The following is an 18,267-nucleotide window of genomic DNA, read 5'->3' as shown; positions in this document are numbered from 1 at the left end:
CAGGAACAGAAGTAAGAAGTTTGTCAATTAGGCACTTTCTAAGTTAGGTTTTAATGTAAAATCTAAAACTTTTTTGAGAATATGTTGTTTTTACAGTATATATTGTGATAAAAGGGAAATATCTTGGCACATGTGTCTTGCCATCTTCTGAGTGCGAACAGGGTGACAGCCTGTTCTGTCAACAGAAGTGGCTCATCCAGGAAAGAAAAGATGTTATCCAGAAGGAAAACCTGTAGCAGGCTGTCTCCACTCATTAGATTAAAATGTGTGAAACATTAATTAGAAAACCAAATCAAGAATATTCTAAGACGAGGGGAAGGGTGAGAGGAACAGATTTCTTTGTGTTTATGTACATATAGATTTAGTGAAATTTGGAAATGAACATTGTTTTTATTTGGATATGGAGTATGCTTTCTTCATTCTTAGTATTAACCAGTTGAACGTTGTGATTTTATGTTGTTTCATGGTTTTACATGTTTACTTTGATATTAGGACAGTGTCCTTCCCGAAGGCTGTTCTTGGGGATTTTGATTACAGAAAATAAACTTTATAAACAAATTCAGGTATCTCAGAATTTTCTCTTTTCCTTTTTTGTAGGAACTCAGAAGCTTGAAAGTGTTGTGCTTAGTAAAATGAACTTTGAATCGTTTGTGAGAGATCTGCTTCTGGTTCGTCATTACAGAGTTGAAGTTTACAAGAACAAAGCAGGGAGTAAATCTATCAAAGAAAATGACTGGTATTTAGCATACAAGGTACAATTTTCAACCTTTCTTTATAATTGTGAGATGAAAGAAGAATAAATATCACTTTTTCTTGAGCCCCTCAGCTTGGAGTTTTGGGATTTTCAGGGACTGACATTGGTGGTATGATGGTAAATCGTGCAGTCTGTTATATACCCCTGTATTTTCTATTGCTCTAAGGCTGGAAGAGCTTGTTCTGTATCTTTGCCATAGGTTGAGAAATAAAGAAAACCTGAAGTAGTTCACTTTGTGTAGATGATACGTAAAATTTTAATGGTTAAAAAAATAGAACAGCTCTATGTTTTATATTAATGGACTGTTCAGTACTTAGTTTTATCAGTTGTTGTCCTTTTTAAGGGGGGGGGAAAAAAAGTCTGTGTGTATATACAAATTCTTTAAAAGTGTATTTCTTTTCTAAATAGGGTTCTCCAGGAAATCTTGCCCAGTTTGAGGAAGTTCTCTTTGCCAACAATGATATGTCAACGGCCATTGGGGTTGTGGGGGTTAAGCTGTCTACTACTGATGGACAAAGAGTAGTAGGAGTGGGGTATGTCGACACTACGCTGAGAAAATTGAGTGTCTGTGAGTTTCCAGATAATGATCAGTTCTCAAACCTTGAAGCTCTACTGGTTCAACTAGGACCGAAGGAGTGTGTGCTACCAGGAGGAGAGACTGCAGGAGAGATGGGAAAACTACGACAAGTAAGGCAACCATTGTGGTTTACAGTTAGACAAACCTTTGTCTAAAAAGTGGTGTTCTAGCTTATGAGCTAGGCTCCGTGATTTATGGAAACATGAAGGAGCAATATGTTAACTTGAAGTTTGGATTTACACATCCAAAATGTATTATTCGTCTGTTGATTCATTTGCATTTTAATTAGCAAAAGTCATTCTAAGGGTAAAATCTTGTCTCTCATTCTTCTCTCTGCAACCTAGCAGGAAATAAATATCTCTTCAGGGTTTGCTTCTGTGTGATGAACATTTGTCCCCTGAGCATTGGAAGTAATTGATAACTCTGTGTTTATGGACAACAGGTCATTCAGAGGGGAGGAATCCTGATTACAGACAGGAAGAAGGCGGATTTCACAACGAAAGATATTGTTCAGGATCTTAATCGCTTGTTAAAATCAAAAAAAGAAGAACAAATGAATAGTGCAGCATTGCCAGAGATGGAAAAGCAGGTGAGCACACAGCAATGTTTAATGTGCTCCTGTTTTTTAGAAGCAGAGTGGTGTGTGCGCCTGTTGTGCAATCTCCTCTATCCTGTTGAGCTGATCTCCTCCATCCTCACTGGTCCTGTTTTATGCTGGATTTCCATACTTCTGGGAAAGTATATTGTACAACCCGTGGTATATTAAGCTACGTTCTTGCTGAAGTGTTTAGCAGTTCTGTTCAGCTTGAGTCTGTGTCAAAGTTGGATTCCAGGGGTCCTGGAAAAAAAATGAGAAAACCCTTCACTTAAAGTAGTAAACTCTGGTAAGCAAATTGAGTGTGCACAAGAGGTCCTTCCTATTCATAATCTATCTAGCCTAAGGACTGAAATACAATACTTTGATTATTTTGCATGAGAGGAAAATTGGTATTTGAAAACAAAGTAATGTTTATGGTAATATTTTTGTGTTTTATATCATCTTATGGCTCAAGCATACGATTTAGTGCCTGCATGTGAACTGAACATGTTTGTTCTCAGCTGCAAACAATGATAATTTGCTTGAGATAAATATGTTTTAAAATGCCCTTCACTGCTGATGTTCACTGCAGGTGTAAGGTACAGAGTTTTTCTCCCTTAACGTGTGATTTCATAACAGGTTAAAAGTGTTTTATGTGTGTTGCAGCTGAACAAGTCAGTCATGCTCCTGCCTCTCTTTTATGCTGGCACTAGCATTTGTAACGCCATGCAGTGAGTCAGATCAGATCCTTGTTCTGGCTGAAAACTAACCCTGAAACCATGTCCTGAGATGATTCATGATATCTCATTTATCTGCAATAACTTGTTTGTGTTCCTGAGCCAGAAAGGTCCTGATAACAGCTTTGGAAAGCTGGCGGGCCGTGCACTTTACATTTTGTTTATCAGATTATGCAAACATGTAGTTCGTTGTTCTTGGACCTACCTAGAAAGATGCTGCAGTGCCATAGAATATCCCTGTGAAAATGAAGTCTTGTCAAACAGGATGAGTCTCTCATAGCTCTGCTGGAATTGGCATAGCTCAAAGTATTGCCCGATTGTAATTTTCTAGGCGCATTTATCAAATACTGCCCAATTCAGGAGTGTTTCTAACTAGAATGGGGTGTGTTTTGTTTTGTTTTTTAAACTTCAGGTTGCTGTTTCGTCTTTGTCAGCCATTATCAAGTTTCTAGAGTTGCTGTCAGATGAATCTAATTTTGGACAATTTGAACTGACTACTTTTGATCTTAGTCAATATATGGTTCTAGATAATGCAGCTGTTCAAGCCCTCAACCTTTTTCAGGTAAGACATGTGCACTTGAATTGGTAAGTGTTTTGCAATATACTTGTTTAGCTGCTTGATAAGTAGCCTGACTGCCCAATCACAACTCCCCGGATCCTGATTCATGGCAACTTCTACATTTTAGCTTTGTTTTCAGCTATTCCTGTACAGTGTGTGTTTTAAACACTGTTAGCCACTGTTACCACTTTTTTTGGTTTTGTTTTTTGTTAGCTTACTTTTGACGTAGAAGAGAAGATCATCAGGGAGGTAGGAAGTAGCCATAAAGAAGGGTCTATGTAGAATGCAGATATGGGAAGAGCTGTAGAAGTACCTCATGGTTGTAGCTGCTGAGGAATCTGGCTAAGCAGTGGGGGGAATGCTTTCTCTTTCCTTGGTTTTAGTTGGAGAAATTTACATCTCCATTGGCAGGAGCAGACTTGGGGTCTAGGGCGGGGGGAGAGTTCTGTAGTTTTGTGGTATGATAGGGAACTGCAAAGCACAGTTGCTTTGTACAGTAGTGCTGTTTTGGGGCAAGAGAATAGAAGCCTGAATTAGTGTTAGGGGAACAGGGAGCATATGGCAGGAGTACTGCTGGTGGTGGTGGGAAGGGAGCGCTGGCTGCAGCAGGCAGGGCAGTGACCAGGACAGTACTTAAGAACATTCTGAAAGCACCGTGGCATGCTAACTGGCCATGTCATGTGTCAATTTTACTTTTTACACACATTGTCTATAAATCCAAGCAGGTTACCAGTCTCCTCCATTCTTCCCACCACATCTCTTTTTCTGCTCTGCCCCTTTTTATAGTTGTAGGAAAATGTGGACTTGAAGTGGTGTATTGTATCATCAGCTTTTCTCTGTTGTTTTCATGTTAGTAAACCCTGCTTAGTGATCTTTGCTTGGTGCTAAACTGCTTGAGTTTCAGATTTATAGGAAGAAATCACAAATATGGTCCCCTGTTTACCTTAGAGGGGTTTCCGGAAGAAAAAAGAGCATATATGCAGCATTTGAGCTGGTTAACCCTGGAGAGAGATGTTCTGATTTTTTTTTTTTCTTTTTTCCTTCTCTGTTTCCTGATTCTGTGCCACTGTGTAGGAAATGAAGCAGGAATTATCTCTCTTCTCAAGCCTATGGAGGTGTTGTAGGAAGTTCAACACTCTCTTAGCTACATTCCTGTATAAGTCCTTGCAGGTGTTACGCATTTTGTGATAGGAAACACACTGCTCTGTCTGTCTTTAGGGGCTGTTGTGAGCTTTGGGACAAGGGGCTTTCCGTGTAGCAGGAAGCTGTGTTGTTGCCTGTGTGGCAGGCTGTCTGTGGGGAGTTTTGGGGCAGGCACTAAAGCAAGGGGAAAATATTTTGTAATTAGAGTTGCTTTTTGAGGTACATAGGTAAAGTTCTTATGGTGCAGCAGAGGCAGTTGACTATATGAAACTCTAGCCTTCCAACTTGGATGTGCTGAAGTAGGTTATTCGTGTATAATATATGTACTCTGTGACACTTTCTTGGTTTCAGAAGTTTTTCATATGTAATACTGTCCGAACACTGAAAATAGGCACATCCACTTGAGATACTAGATTTTCCAGGGGTTAAATGTGTCAGTATACCTTCTCACTGTATTTTTTTCCTGTTGTGGTGATGCTAGTTCCACATCCCAGTTGTTTACAGGCATCCAGACCTGCTCCTGGTTGAATGCTTGCCTGCTGTTTTATTTGCAGGTGCTCTTGGATAGAGAGGGTTGAGATTTTCAAAGTTAAGAGTTGAAACAAGCTTGATTGCTGTTTTTCAATGTTAAACAAAATTTTTGCTTCCTAGCTGTTTGTGCAAAAACCAAACAAACCCCAAAGAAAAATGCCCAAAAGGCTGTCTTGAGTCCAGTTAATATTAAACCTAAATTGTAGATAGTAAACTATAATCTGAGCAGAGTAAGCTTAGAGATGTTTAGAGTACTCCTGAGATGATCTGGGGAAGCTTGAGAGAATTTGGATAACTGTTCTTTCCAATTGCCTCATTCTGTTGTGTCCCTGTGCCGCCCCCCCTCCCCAGCATTCCCAAAAATCTCCAACCAAAACCCTTCAATCCAAGTCCTGTTTCTTGCTGGTTTTTTTGATGGACAGGACCCCTACTTTTTAACCTTACGAAAGGCAAACTAGCAAATATCTGGGTATATTTCCACTTTTCCTATTCTAAGGGCAAACTGCCCAGTACCTAGGTTCACTTCTAACTTTCTTGTGCAGTCAGGGTTAGTTTCAAAATAGACAAACCTATTCCTTGCTTGCCGTGTTCCAGGGACCAGAATTTAAGTGCTTTAATGCTGTGCTGTTTCATTTGCCTTTTTTGATGGGTGCCAAGTTGAATATCAAAAAAACACTGATCTGTTTCAGGTAGCAAAGTTGAGTGCCATTCAGTGGGTGTCAATAACGTCACTAACTCTTTTTTTTTTTTTTTTTTTTTCTTTCTCCTTTCTTTCTTTCCCCACCTTCCTTTCCAGAGTTCTGTGGAAAATGCTAATACTGCACAGTCTCTAGCTGGTTTACTAAATAAATGCAGAACCCCTCAAGGACAAAGACTAGTTAATCAGTGGATCAAACAACCACTTATGGACAAGAATAGAATTGAAGAAAGGTAACAGTATTATGTGTTTGATAGACTTATACAAGTTAATAACTATTTTACAGAAGGCTCTTTCTTTTTAAGCACAAAATACTACAACCAAGAAATAATGGTGGTTGGAGCTTTTTGTGTGCCATCCTGTAACACACTGTAGTTCAACAGAGCAGAAAATATTTTTCCCTGAGATGCAGATTGACAGGTTACTGTTAGATTAAATAATTTTTACATTTATGGCACTTTAAAGAGGAGGTATGATATGTTTAGATGGTCAAATGATTCACGCTACAGGCTAAGGCAGTGTAGCAGCCACTTCCTAACTATTATTCATACTGCAAATACTCAGTCTGTATAATAGTATTTTGATGTTACTTCCAGTTTACCAATTAAAAAAAAATCAGCAAAACCACCCAAACAATTAAGCAGTAGTGACCTCTTCCTATTTCCAGAAAAACAACTACCTTTGATTGCAGTGGGTCACTCTTACCGTATCTTGCCTAGATATGGTGGCCCAAGTACAAGTGTTTTTTTTCTTCCTTGCTCTCTCGTACTGCTGCCTGTCACCATGCGTCTGCCCTACCAGTAGATAGCAGTATCAGTCGATATAAAACCGTAGAGAATCTGGCAAATCTCTGCTGGGAACGTACAGATAATTCTCAGTCCTTCAGAAAGGAAAACTGCAAAGGCCATATTCCTACTCTGTGTGTTTATTCCTTGATTATGTTCACTGTGCAAACAAAAGTTACACTTTTTTAAAACTCATGCTAAATATAGCTATATTATAATCTAAAACCAAACTTCATGCAACTCAAGTGATCAGCAGGTTAATGCATTGCAAAATGTATGTTAATGTGTATCTTAACAAAGCAGAAGAGGCCAGAAAACTGAATTTAACTTTGATGCCTTCTCTAGGGCTCATATTTCAGATAAGGCATTACAGTATGTCTGTATATTGTGTTGGGCTTTAGCATAGATCACTACTACCAAAAAAATTTTGGCTTGGGCATGCTGATGTTTAAACAAGTTATGCAAAGAGTAGTTTTCTCTCTAGATTTCTGGAGACTGAATTATTCTGCTTCTCTTCAACAAAATTTTCTACTTTTTCTAATAGTTTGCAGAATGATGCCTAGTTACTTGATCAGAGCCCACTTGAAATATTACTAATGTGACACTGAAATATTTGTCCCCAGGTTTATTGAATACTGTATCTTACTCTTGCGTGTGTTACAAGAGCTTTCATCATTAATTCTTGATTATGTACCCAGGATCATCTACTTATGTCAGGTTTGGATCCTAAGATCTGAACCAACTTTAATTTTACGGTTATGTTGGTTTTAAGATCTTGAAAGTTATTACTCCCATTTGTAGTTTTCTTATGTCAAAGTAAAGAGTGGAAATTTTAACTGTCTTACAAGTTTGGAAGAGAGATGGTGTTTTCTTTACAACACTGGGGTTAAATTATAGGCAGAAAATGTAGCTTGACCTGTTTTGTAGGGTTACGATCATCTCTGCATTTTGTCTTGCGATTCTGCATGGCTAATGTTGACTGCATTTAGGAAGAGCTGTATTTAAAGGAGGAGGGAAGTAATTACATGGAGTTAAGCTCTTGGTGAAGCTTGTGGAGGTTGGTGTATCCAAGTGTTACGAGGTTGAAAGAGGTCCATTGATAACCTCCTGTATCTTGCCCAGCCGCAGAATCATTGGGTCTGCAATTTGTTAAAAGTAGTTTGTTTTAACCTGTACTTAGGGACACTGAAATATTATAGTCATACTTCTTCAGTTTATTCTGCAGCATAGCTAAGCCTGTCTGAATGCATCTTGCTTTCAAGTACTGCTTTGATGAATTTAATTCTTTGGGATAAAAGCAATGTATTTTACTCGTAAGCTGTTGGTGTGCCATCCTCCTCATCTTAATGCTTTTCAAAGTGTGTAGGACTGCTCTTTTCTTAATCCAAAGGAACAAATATAATAAGAGAAACTGTTAGTGGGACTGATGAGATGTATTGACAGATTCAAGTATCTTTTGAAAGATATGCAGTCGCCAAGTTATTTTCTATATGCTTTACAGTATATTGTGGCTGTTTTAAGAATTACAAACTATAATTTAGAACATATAGGTGGCTTGAGAAGGAAATATCTGGACTGCTGTTCCCTTACGTTTCCTTTGTAGTCAAGGGGAATTACTGATTATTTCTTAGCTTGAAGTGTGCCGTGTTAAAGGACCCCATTTAACACTAACCAGTGCAAAACTCTTATCAAACTAGGCTGAACTACCCAAGTTGGACTGATGTTAGATGACAAAGTTTTGAAGTAAGCCTGTTGTTTTGCTTATACAGGAGATATTTTGACTTAACTTTTATTCCAGTAGTGTAGAATTGGATGTCTGACTGTTTATTTAAAAAAAACTTTTTAAAAAGTTAGACTCTTGTAACCGTCTGCTAAGACCTGTAGGTGGTGCAAGTCATCTTTTGGAGCTAAATGGATCAACTTCTTTCAGTAGTTTGTAACCTGCAATGTGTTGTTAACATTTATGGATAAGTACAACACAATTGTTACATCAATAGTCCATATTAATGATCGATACAGTGACAACACAAATTAATGTACATAGTTCACATGCTTCAGATAAAATAATGTTTATCTACTGGAACAGCTACTAATGAGAACTAAGAAAACAGCGGGTCCTGATACTTGCATGTCTTGAAAGACTTGGGGTTCTGCCCATGTCTGGCTGGTTTTCCATGATTAAAAAAATAATTATCAGTCATAATTGTACAAGATACAGCCCTACTTCTCCCATGTGATGTGTTCAGAAGGAAGTACATGAGGTTCTTGCTCCTTGCCTTATAGTCAGCATATTTCTAAAATTAAAATGTAGTTGCAGAGAAAGGAAGTGCAAATACATACATTAATTGCGTAACACAATTGATTGTAACACAGCAAGTAACTTCAGTATGTAATGTTTACTTTTCAGATACTGGAAAGTCTGAGAAATGTGGCAGAATGAAAATAGTGCTTGTTCTGTTATGCCCAAGAAGGGAACTTGTGCTGAATATATTTAATTTTTTTCTATATTTGGGGGGGGAAGTCTATCTGACATTTGTGCACAGAACAAATGTAAGATTCCAGCTGACCTTTTTAGTCCTCCGAACATACTGTGGCCAAACCTCTTACACGTCTCTGTCCAGTAGTAGAAAAGGTGCAGGAGTCTCAGTTCCAGAGGAGTTACAGGCTGTACGCTAACATCACTTGTTCTGATTCAAGCCTGTTTTGAGCTTTTCTCTTGTGTTCCTAAATACTGTGCTGTATTGGGGGCCAAATTGTAGAAACCAATCCTCTCTCTAGCAGAGTCAGAAAGTAATAGATTTAGGAAACTTGAGGTGAATCAATGGCTAGCAGGGTAGAATTTCCAAGTTTGTAGAACATTCTCATGAATCAGTCTTGAATGACAATTGACGTAGCAGCTTGTTTAAAAACGAAAAGAAAAGCAACTTGTTGCTAGCTAGTGTAGGCAGGCTTGAGTGCCTTCACAGGGCTTTATTTAGTAATAATTTAACCTAACATACGCTTTCTCTAGCAGATAAATGGAGGGACAGAGTGGGGTAATGCATATGGGATAGCTCAGAAGCCGTGTGCCTGGGGGCTCATCTCAGGTGCGGACGAATACACAGCATGGGTGAGAAACGGCCAGGGGAAATGAGAAGTCCGTGTGCCTTGCGGGCCTGTGATCTCCCTCGGATCGCAGAAATGAGATCAAGCAGCGGGAGTGCTGTAGTGCACGCTCTTCACGAAGGCTGGGCGGGGAAGATGGCGGGGTTGCGCTTCTGTGGAGGTATGGCCTGAACGCGCAGAGCTCCGCTGCAGAGGGGCCAGCGGGCCTCTCAAGAGCTTATGGGTCAGGATTAAGGGACAGCAAGGCGGGGGGCGTTACAGTGAGCATCTGCAGCACGCCTGCCCTGTCAAGATGAAGAAGTGGACAAAGCCGCCTTGAGACAACAGGAAGGAACATGGCTCCAGGAGAGCCCTGGCTCTCTTGGAGGACTTGAGCCGCCCCGGCACGTGCTGGAGGGAAGCACGGTACTTGCATCTCTGCACGTGCTGGCAGGCGAGTCAGCAGTGTGTCCTTGTAGTGAAGGGTGACAACGCACTGGACTCCCCTAGTAAGAGCGGGTTGAGGAACGTGATGGTTTGCATCTGCTTGGCGGCTGTGAGGCTGCGTCTGGAGCGCTGTATCCAGCGTGGGGCTTTGCAGTACAGGCAGACGGACAAACAGGAGCCGGTCCAGCAGAAGGCCGCTGAGCAGGATCGTGGCCTGCAGCACGTGGTGTGGGAGGAGGGGCTGAGGGAGCTGGGTTTGTAGCCCGGAGAAGAGAAGACTAAGGGGCAGACCTAACTGCTGGTTTCAGCTGCCTGGTGGGTGGGAGTCATAGAAAAGGTGAAGCTGGGTGCTTCTTGTAAGGGCACAGCAAAAGCATGAGACAAAACAGGTGCCAGCTTCACCAAAGGACCCTCCAGCTGGATATAAAGAAAAAAAAGTCATCACCATGAGGAAGGTCAGACTCTGGAATGTGTGCTGAGAGAGATGGAGGGACCTCTGTTCTTGTTCAGTATTCAACTGCAATTAGCCTTGTTTTGAGCAAGGACTGGAACTAGAGGCCTTGAGTTCCCTTCCAGCGTAAATTGTTCTGCGATAAGTTTTCATTACTTTTGTGTTCTTTTCTAATCTGCAGCTGTCCCTGCAAAGCATTGCAGATAGGCTTTGTTGCTTCTGTCATTCTGGTTAGCAGCTCTGAAAAGACCTTCAGTACTTTCCGAGTACAGGTCCGTGCTTCTCCACAGCAACAGATTTCAGGCAGTTAAATTAGTAGGTGGTGGCCTGTGTCCTCAGGGAGGGGAGAGTGTGACCAACTTGGAGGTTTGTCTAAATGGCTTAATTAAAATGCACTTTAAATGCTGGGAGTGCCCCTAATGCCTGTAAAGAAGCTTTTGAAATACAGGTTGAATCTGAGCTAGTTGGAAGACAGAAATGTGATTTGTTATTGCCATGCAGATCATGATGCAATAAATACTTTGCATGAAAGTTGTCATTGCAGTGACGTGAAAATGGTGTTGACTTCCCAGTAAGCCTCTAGAAATGTTAGAAAAATGTGACCTTTGTCATTCCAAAAGTTATCATCTCTAAGAAATGTTCGGAGCTTGGAGCTCTCAATGCTTCTTTTTTAACCCTCTCCACTCCCTTCACCTATGTTTACGATATTCAAAACAACTAGATAACCTGTATTTTCATTTGGGTTTGCTTGTAAAACTGAGATTGACAGTGAGTGCTGTCTAGAAATGTTAAACAAAGCTCTACTAATCAAGCACACGTCAGGCCACGTCTTTAGGAGGGAATTTCCATCAAAATCCCAGGCGCTTGAAACCTATTAAAAAGCTTAGATGCTTGTGTTGCAAGAGACTTATTTTTAGTTTCCTTGTTTGAGGGGAGGGAACAAGGGGATGTAAATAAGCTGAAAAAAGATTCCTTTCATGACACCTTCAGGTGTGGGAAAGACAGTGTTGCTGTTTGAGCTGGAGAAGTGCCTAAAAGCTGTTTGTATTCTGCATGTTACCGAGATCATTTGTCTTCTAGGTCAAGGATCAGCAATCAGTGTTGCAAATCTGTAAATTATAGGTGGCATTCAGTGGTTCAGCACTGGAGCAGGTAGTCATAGTACCTCCTAGTTGATACTTCCAGCTCACCAACTTCATCCTGACAAGTCCTCACTTGGTGCAAAATAAATAGAAGGATTAAGCTTTCAGTCCGTTTCTTTTGCATTTGAATTTTGAGGCTCAAGGGAGGTGAAAATTAAACTAAAATTTGGTTGAAACATCAAATTGGTTATCAGATATTTAAGAAATAAACAGATTGCTATTTATTTAGGGAGATGTGAATCTGTAGCTGCCATACTGTTCTTTTGCTCTCGGCCTGCCAAAAAGAGGTGGATGGTAATTACTGCAGTAGTTAAATTTTACTTAGAATCTGTGTTTAATTATTCAGGATGTTTTTTTTAAATCACAGCCATAAGTTAATGAAGTTTCCAGTTAAAGAGTGTGACCATATGAAAACTTTTATTATATATGTATGCAAAGCTCTCTGATTTGTCACAGTATCCTTGGTGGTCACTAATTTGAACATTTTATACAGGAACATGGTATATTCTCCATGAAAGAACAGGGAACATATTAATGTTTCTGCTCTGTTTAATTTATACCCACAAACATTGGAAACTGCAATGGAAGCTCTTGGCAAGTTAATTTTGTCTTGACTTGTAATTTAATTTCATTTATCATGTGTAAGGGTTGTAAAAGTCTTTAATGTTTTGTTTACATACAGTTTTGAGTTTCTCCTCTGTACCGAATGAATGCAAATGAAGAAATATTTGGTTTTTACGGCAAAGAAATAGAACTTGTTCAGTATGCTCTTAGTCTGCACTAGTTTAAGGAAATGCACAGGTTAGCAATTTAAAAGAGTATTAATGTTGATGGAGTGTAATAAACTTAACCTCTTAATTTTAATAATGTATGGAAACTTGCAACTTACAAAAGATAATAATGGAAATACCTTTCCTCAACTGTCTCTAGTCTTTGAAGACCATGCAGTAATATTGTTTTATCACTGGATCCTAAAATGCTATATTTAATTAAAAAGGAAGATGGCACAAAACCTCCGCAGTGTGAGGCATTATGCTGAGAAGCAGCCTTAGCTGCTTTCCATCTTTGGTTTCTCTGCAAGGTTTTGGGTGGGGCAGTTTCACTATATGGAGTTTACGAACTTGCCCATGACTGTACAGAACTTGATGTGTTCTTGCTCTGCTGTCTCCGTTGTTCTTTGTTACCATATAAGAAATGGAGGTTTATTAGTAATTCTTAAAAGATGGGCATTTGTTTTCCAGAAGCCTAAATACTATGTTGATAGAATGGCAATGTTAAAAAAAAAAAAAAAAAAAGTATTGTGGAACTGGTTGTTCTTGTCTTTATTTAAATTAGGATATTTTTGCCTTCATGTCCTTGACACTTGCTCACACTAGCTGTTCTGTATGTAGGATTTCCTTGGTCTCCAGTGGTCGGAATTCAGTGTGAAGGTTTTTTGGTTTTGACTCTTACGCATCATGCAGCAACCTGTGACATTGAGTTGTTTCATAGTTGGCTGACGCTGTCTGTAACTATTTAAATCAAAAGGTGTAGTCATGCTTCCCTGACCGTGGATTGTCACCAGTTCCCTTGTTATTGGCACTGGCACTAGTGTTCATGTAGCTGCTTGGTTCATCTTTTGACGGGGAATTTAGCATGCTAAAATAATCAAGGGTGTAATGTTGTATAGCATCTAATCCAGTAAAACTAGGCAGTTGCCAAAAGGGGCAATCCCAGTTCTGGCCTTCAGCTCCTGCTGCTCCCTTTTTTTGGTCTCATAGCTACAGAATAATTTGGTTTGGCTTGTTTACCTGACGAAAACTAATCCATGAAAAAGTGAGGAAAGTTGCCATCTAAAATTAATCCTTTTGCTCCTCTGCAGCTGGTCCATGACCTGCTATCATCATAAACATGAGAAGATTAAGATCTTCTTAAATGCAGACCAAGCAATACCAAAAGCCTGTTCTTCAGATTTAATGATCTGACTTGTAAGCATTTGCTTTCTCTTGGTATCTTGTCTTTTTTAGAGCTTACGCTAATTAATTTATATTGTAAATTGGATTCTCAAACTTGCTACAGGAGGATAAATTGGATATCTGCCTATCCTTGAATTGGAAAAGTGTCTGAATCTGTGGAATGGAGCTGTTGAGTATCATTGCTCAATAAACCTGCTGCCTTTCTGACAAATTCACTGTGAAGATGCTACTTTAATATTTTTTAGCTCCTACAGAAGACAGACTATGGAAATTTTATGAAAAATAATGTATGTATGGAAATAAATTAATAAATCAAGTCTCTTGTAATATTGGGAAGACAGAAAACATGTCTCTGCCAAAGTGTTCAGGAGATACTTAGGGAATCTTGTGTTATGACGTATCCTCTTATCACTTTTGCCTGTAAAGTTCCTTGAGGGTAAGAGACTCTTTAGTCCAGCAAGATTGTGCTGGGTTTTTGGGGTGGGAGAGGATTTGCTGTGTAAAACATCTTATATTCAGAATTCAGCTTTGCTGATGGATCTTCTGTATGTTTTTTTTCTTCAATAAGCATGCATGTTTAAAAGTTGGGAACAGTGTTTATCATTCTGTGAAGGAGCAGGTTGCTATAAGGTGAGAATTTTCCCTTTTTATCCTAGCTCCTCTTGTGGAGCTGTTTAATTCTTTAAGGGTAGTAATTTTGTTATTTTTTAACTGAGAATGAGGAGGAGTGGTAAATCAAATCTAAATAGTGCTATTACATAAAACTTTAGTCTGAATGGCAGTTCTCAGTGATAATTAAAAAATAAAACTTACTCTTATTTGGGAAACATAACTTTTGGGAAACATAAGTGAAGGTTTATTTTCCTTTTCTATAACTTGGATAGCTGACTGTTACTGTAAGTAATATACCCAGGCTGTGGAATGAGAAATAAAGGAAACTTGGTATTGGTTTTAACTGTGACTGGGGTGATTGTGTAGGTGTAGGTTGGATGCACAGATGTATGAAAATTTTATTAGAATATAGACAGGAACAATACTTTTTGCTTTAAATGTTTTAATATTTTCAGGACCCAAGTCCCTTAGAGCAGGGCTGGTCTGCTGTGGGAGCACGGAGTGGTCCCAACCATGTCAGTGAACCATCGGTGGGAGCTGGTGAGAGGGAGATGCTGGAGGCCTCTTTGGGTCCCTGCTGCAGGGCATAGGTGGCCTTCTGTCCTATCTGGAGAGAAACAGTGGGACCCTTGACAAGCTGTAGTCGTCGCCTGCCTGTAGAAATGCTCCTGAAGATCCCTCTCCTTATTGCTCTGAAACACAGCTTGCAGCCTGCGGCTCTTGGCCGTGTGACGAGATTGGTGTGTGATAGTACCATCAGGCGCCTGCCAGCCTTGCCTTATAAATGAAGAAAAAATGTTTTCTTCTTGCTTCTCTTACTTTTCATCATAGGGAATTTGTGTGCATGCCTCAGAGCCCTGCAGTTCTTTTCTTTGATACGCTTTTCTGGCTAGAGGAGGCAAAGCGAGCTCTGCTTGTGTGCTGCTGCTTTATTTGCATATGCTTCAGAATGATGCCAGGCACTCCCTTCCCTCAGGGTCTAAAAATACTGCTGTTACAGCAGTCTGCTTCAGGAGCAAGATCTTAATTGCATCAAGTGGTACCTTGCTGGCAAGGATCAGACCCAATTTTCTGCTGAAGAATTGTTTTCTTCTTTACCTTGCTGAATGTGCTGGGATTGGAAAATATTTAAACACTTTTGCAAAAATAGCGAATTATTGGTAACGTATTTCAGAATAAATAAGACTGCAATAAGTATCTTTGGGGAAGAAAACATTATATTGGAGTTAACGATGCTTTTTCTGAGAATCCTGTTTTGTGTTTTGTTTTTTTTATTCTGAGCTCATTAGCTTGCAGCCTCACAGTCAATATGTAACAGCTTCCAAAGCTTCACTTGGTTGTTACAGAAAATAGTTATTTTGTGCCTGGTACCCCTGATGTAATCTTAGGGCTTCAATTTACTATCTCTAGGCTTTGACATAATACTCAAATGGTATATGCAGGAATTCATGTAGGGTGGGAGAGTCTGTTGCTTTCCTGATATATATTAATTTTATGTTATATAAATGTAACTGATGTAGAGGAGTGAACTCTGATTATTTGGAAGAATGAATGCATTTACTGAATTTAAAAATTCATCTGTAAGTGGACCGTTGTGAGGCTGTAAATATCCAGTATTGTTTTCATGGTAGGACGGTTTGGGGACTAATTAGGAAAATTAGGAAAGGCAGGAGGCTGATGTTTGGATGCGGCTTTCTCTTATGTTGCTTAATATTTCAGGTTAAACAGCAGGGGGCCTGATGTGGAGCGCTTTTGTCCGGCTGCTTAGGAGCACACTTTGTGTACCCAGTGCTCTGGAAGCGTGTGCAGTGTGATTTCTGTGGCTCCTCGAGGGTCTAAAGCTGCTCTTCAAGCCTTGGACTCTGCATTACAAGGGACTGCTTCAATAGAGCCGCAAGAAGTAGTCAGCATATTCATGACTGCTTCAAGTTATACGTTTGAGATTAAAAGACAGTAGTAGCAAGTTCAATCCAAAGACCTGCCCTGTAATAGTGGAATGAAGGCCCATTTCTAGTACTAAATACATCCTGAGGGCATCGGATATTTGCCTGGAGATCCCTTGATTGAGTTCACTTCTGACTTGAGGGAGAAAGAATGGCAGGGTGGAGAAAAGCAGCAAGTAGCAATATTACCTGACGCTTTTTTGCGGTGGCAGTGCTGGTTTCCTCCAGCTTAGAAGTGTTTGTGGGACTGTGGCTTGAGGGCATAATTTCCTAGCCAGCTTAAGCCGCCATCAAGACACAAGTGAGCTTGTCCACAGCTGGCAGAGCCACCCCAGAGCGAGCTAATTCAGAGGAGCCTCACTGGTGGAAAGCTAACACAGCTACAGCAAATGAAGATGTGTGTTTAAGGAGAGGGCTGCTACTGGGAGCATGACCTTCAGTGTCAGCCTGGGGTATCTGCAGCTGCCTTTGCCAGACTACTGGTTTTTCTTCCTCCATGCCTCGTGGCTTGCCTGTGCAAAGAGCAGGACAGCTTTCAAGCCGTACCACTGAGCCAGGTCATGCTTGGTCTCTGACTTTTTTGTTCCTGCAGAGGAAAAGTTTTGAAACTCTCTGTTTGGGTCTAGAACTGGGAATCATTGCAAAATCTTTTAAGAAAGCTGGGAAGGTCATCAGAGGATTGCTATGATTTTATTGGGATGACAGCATTGTCTTTAAGAACACAAACTTTACAGGTAAATTGTAAGGTGCATCACTGTGGGGCTGTTTGTTCCTGGTTTGCTGTTTCTGTTATTCTGCCCTATTATACAATATCTCTTCATTGCTAGAAGCCTGTAATTTCACATCCCGCACATAAAACAGTAATGTACTTTAAATTCTGAGGATGTATTTGGACACTGTTGCAGTCCTTCACTGTCGCCTTGAAAGCTTTGCTATTTAGGCAAGCTGTGTCTTTTAATTTAGCTTGCTCTTTTTTTAGGTTGTAACAGTGGTTTTCGGGGGGGAAGCTGTGAATTCATTTGATATTACAGAAGCATTTATAGCACGTTCTTAACTGAAACTTTGTGCTAGCATGCTAAGAAAAAGTGATAATGGGTTGCGTGGTTTGGGCAAGAGCAGGTGGGAAACAAGAAGAACTTGAGCCATTTAGTTTGGAGGGGAATACATGTGAAGGTGCAGGCTGCTTTTTTGGCAGACAGTAGGAAGAAGCCTTGCTTACCTGGGTGCAAGTCTGTTGCACAGGCCTGGTGGAATTGGCTGGGTTGTTTCTGAACTACAGGCCCGTGTGCATGCACGCATATTTGGGAGAGCTGAAAGAGAGCTTACTCAGATGAACAACTTGTGACACTCACTCAAACATAAGATTTTGGACCCTAACGATATTGTAGGGCCAAATTGTACCAGTTTCACTAAAATAACGAAGATTTTGATCCCTTGCTTGGGATATTCTCTCTCACGTGTAAGATGTGCTAGAGAGGTATGTATACAACTCATCCAGAGAGCAATGTTCAGAGTTGTTGATGAAACAAAAACCTGGATTCAAATCTTGTGTCTTCAAAGTTCTGGAAGAAGTGGTGCTTATGGTGAGTCCCCTGCAAGGCTGCTGCTGCTGCGTGGGTCAATATTGCCACCAGCTGGAGGCTCGCTGCCAGAAATCAGAGCAACTTCTGTCTGCGCACGGTCTCCAGAAACCACTTGGTGTGAGCTGAGTGTGTAAGCAGAGTGGGGGATTGAGAACGGTGTTAAGCCTGTGGTGTATGTGTAAAGTAAAATGGCTTTCGATGGTGTTAGTCTCTCTAAAGCTGCTGGTTGCTTATTCTCTAGGTTTTGTGTTATTTTTATTTCAAATTGTTTACAAAGATTGCTCCAGTTTCATAAGAAAGTCTTTTGTGCATAACTGAGCACTTCCAAAAGCATGTGTGGGTTGTCCAGATCTTTTGCATTGTTATTTCTTTGTGCTTGTCTGAGAAATTTTGAACGTTATTTTTATAAAGGCATATAACAACTCTGATTGTATTGGGCAAAATGACCTGGGGTGGTCAGTGTGATTTTTATGCTGCTAAGATATGTGCTGGAGTAAAGTCATTCTCAGTATCAGGCTTCAGATCTCTGATTTAGGCTCCTGTGTGCCCATCTTAGGTGTCTGTCTTAATACTTCAAAGGCTGTAAAGCATACCGGGGTTCTTTGTCATGAAAAGAACTTTGCAAATTTAAGGTGATATTTACTGCTTACCTGAGGCGGTGACAACTGGACTTTGGCTGATTTTTGGAAG

The 18,267-nt window shown here is 40.2% G+C and overlaps 1 protein-coding gene across 1 annotated transcript in view; it reads left to right on the top strand.

Moving 5' to 3' along the window:
• Positions 1 to 597: 597 nt before the first annotated feature.
• The window catches only part of MSH2 (mutS homolog 2), a gene marked incomplete at its 5' end in the record, with an annotated part of 52,230 nt that continues 34,560 nt past the window's right edge, over positions 598 to 18,267 (top strand). The window contains 5 exons of the mRNA XM_009587856.1: positions 598 to 752; positions 1,163 to 1,441; positions 1,774 to 1,920; positions 3,058 to 3,207; positions 5,675 to 5,808. Of these exons, the coding sequence (XP_009586151.1) occupies positions 598 to 752; positions 1,163 to 1,441; positions 1,774 to 1,920; positions 3,058 to 3,207; positions 5,675 to 5,808 (865 nt within the window). The remainder of the gene's footprint in view (positions 753 to 1,162; positions 1,442 to 1,773; positions 1,921 to 3,057; positions 3,208 to 5,674; positions 5,809 to 18,267) is intronic.

Source organism: Fulmarus glacialis, unplaced genomic scaffold (assembly GCF_000690835.1).
Source record: "Fulmarus glacialis isolate BGI_N327 unplaced genomic scaffold, ASM69083v1 scaffold10951, whole genome shotgun sequence".
NCBI lineage: Eukaryota > Metazoa > Chordata > Aves > Procellariiformes > Procellariidae > Fulmarus > Fulmarus glacialis.
Note: the sequence above shows the minus strand (reverse complement) of the source record. Positions and strands in the feature narration are given on the sequence as shown.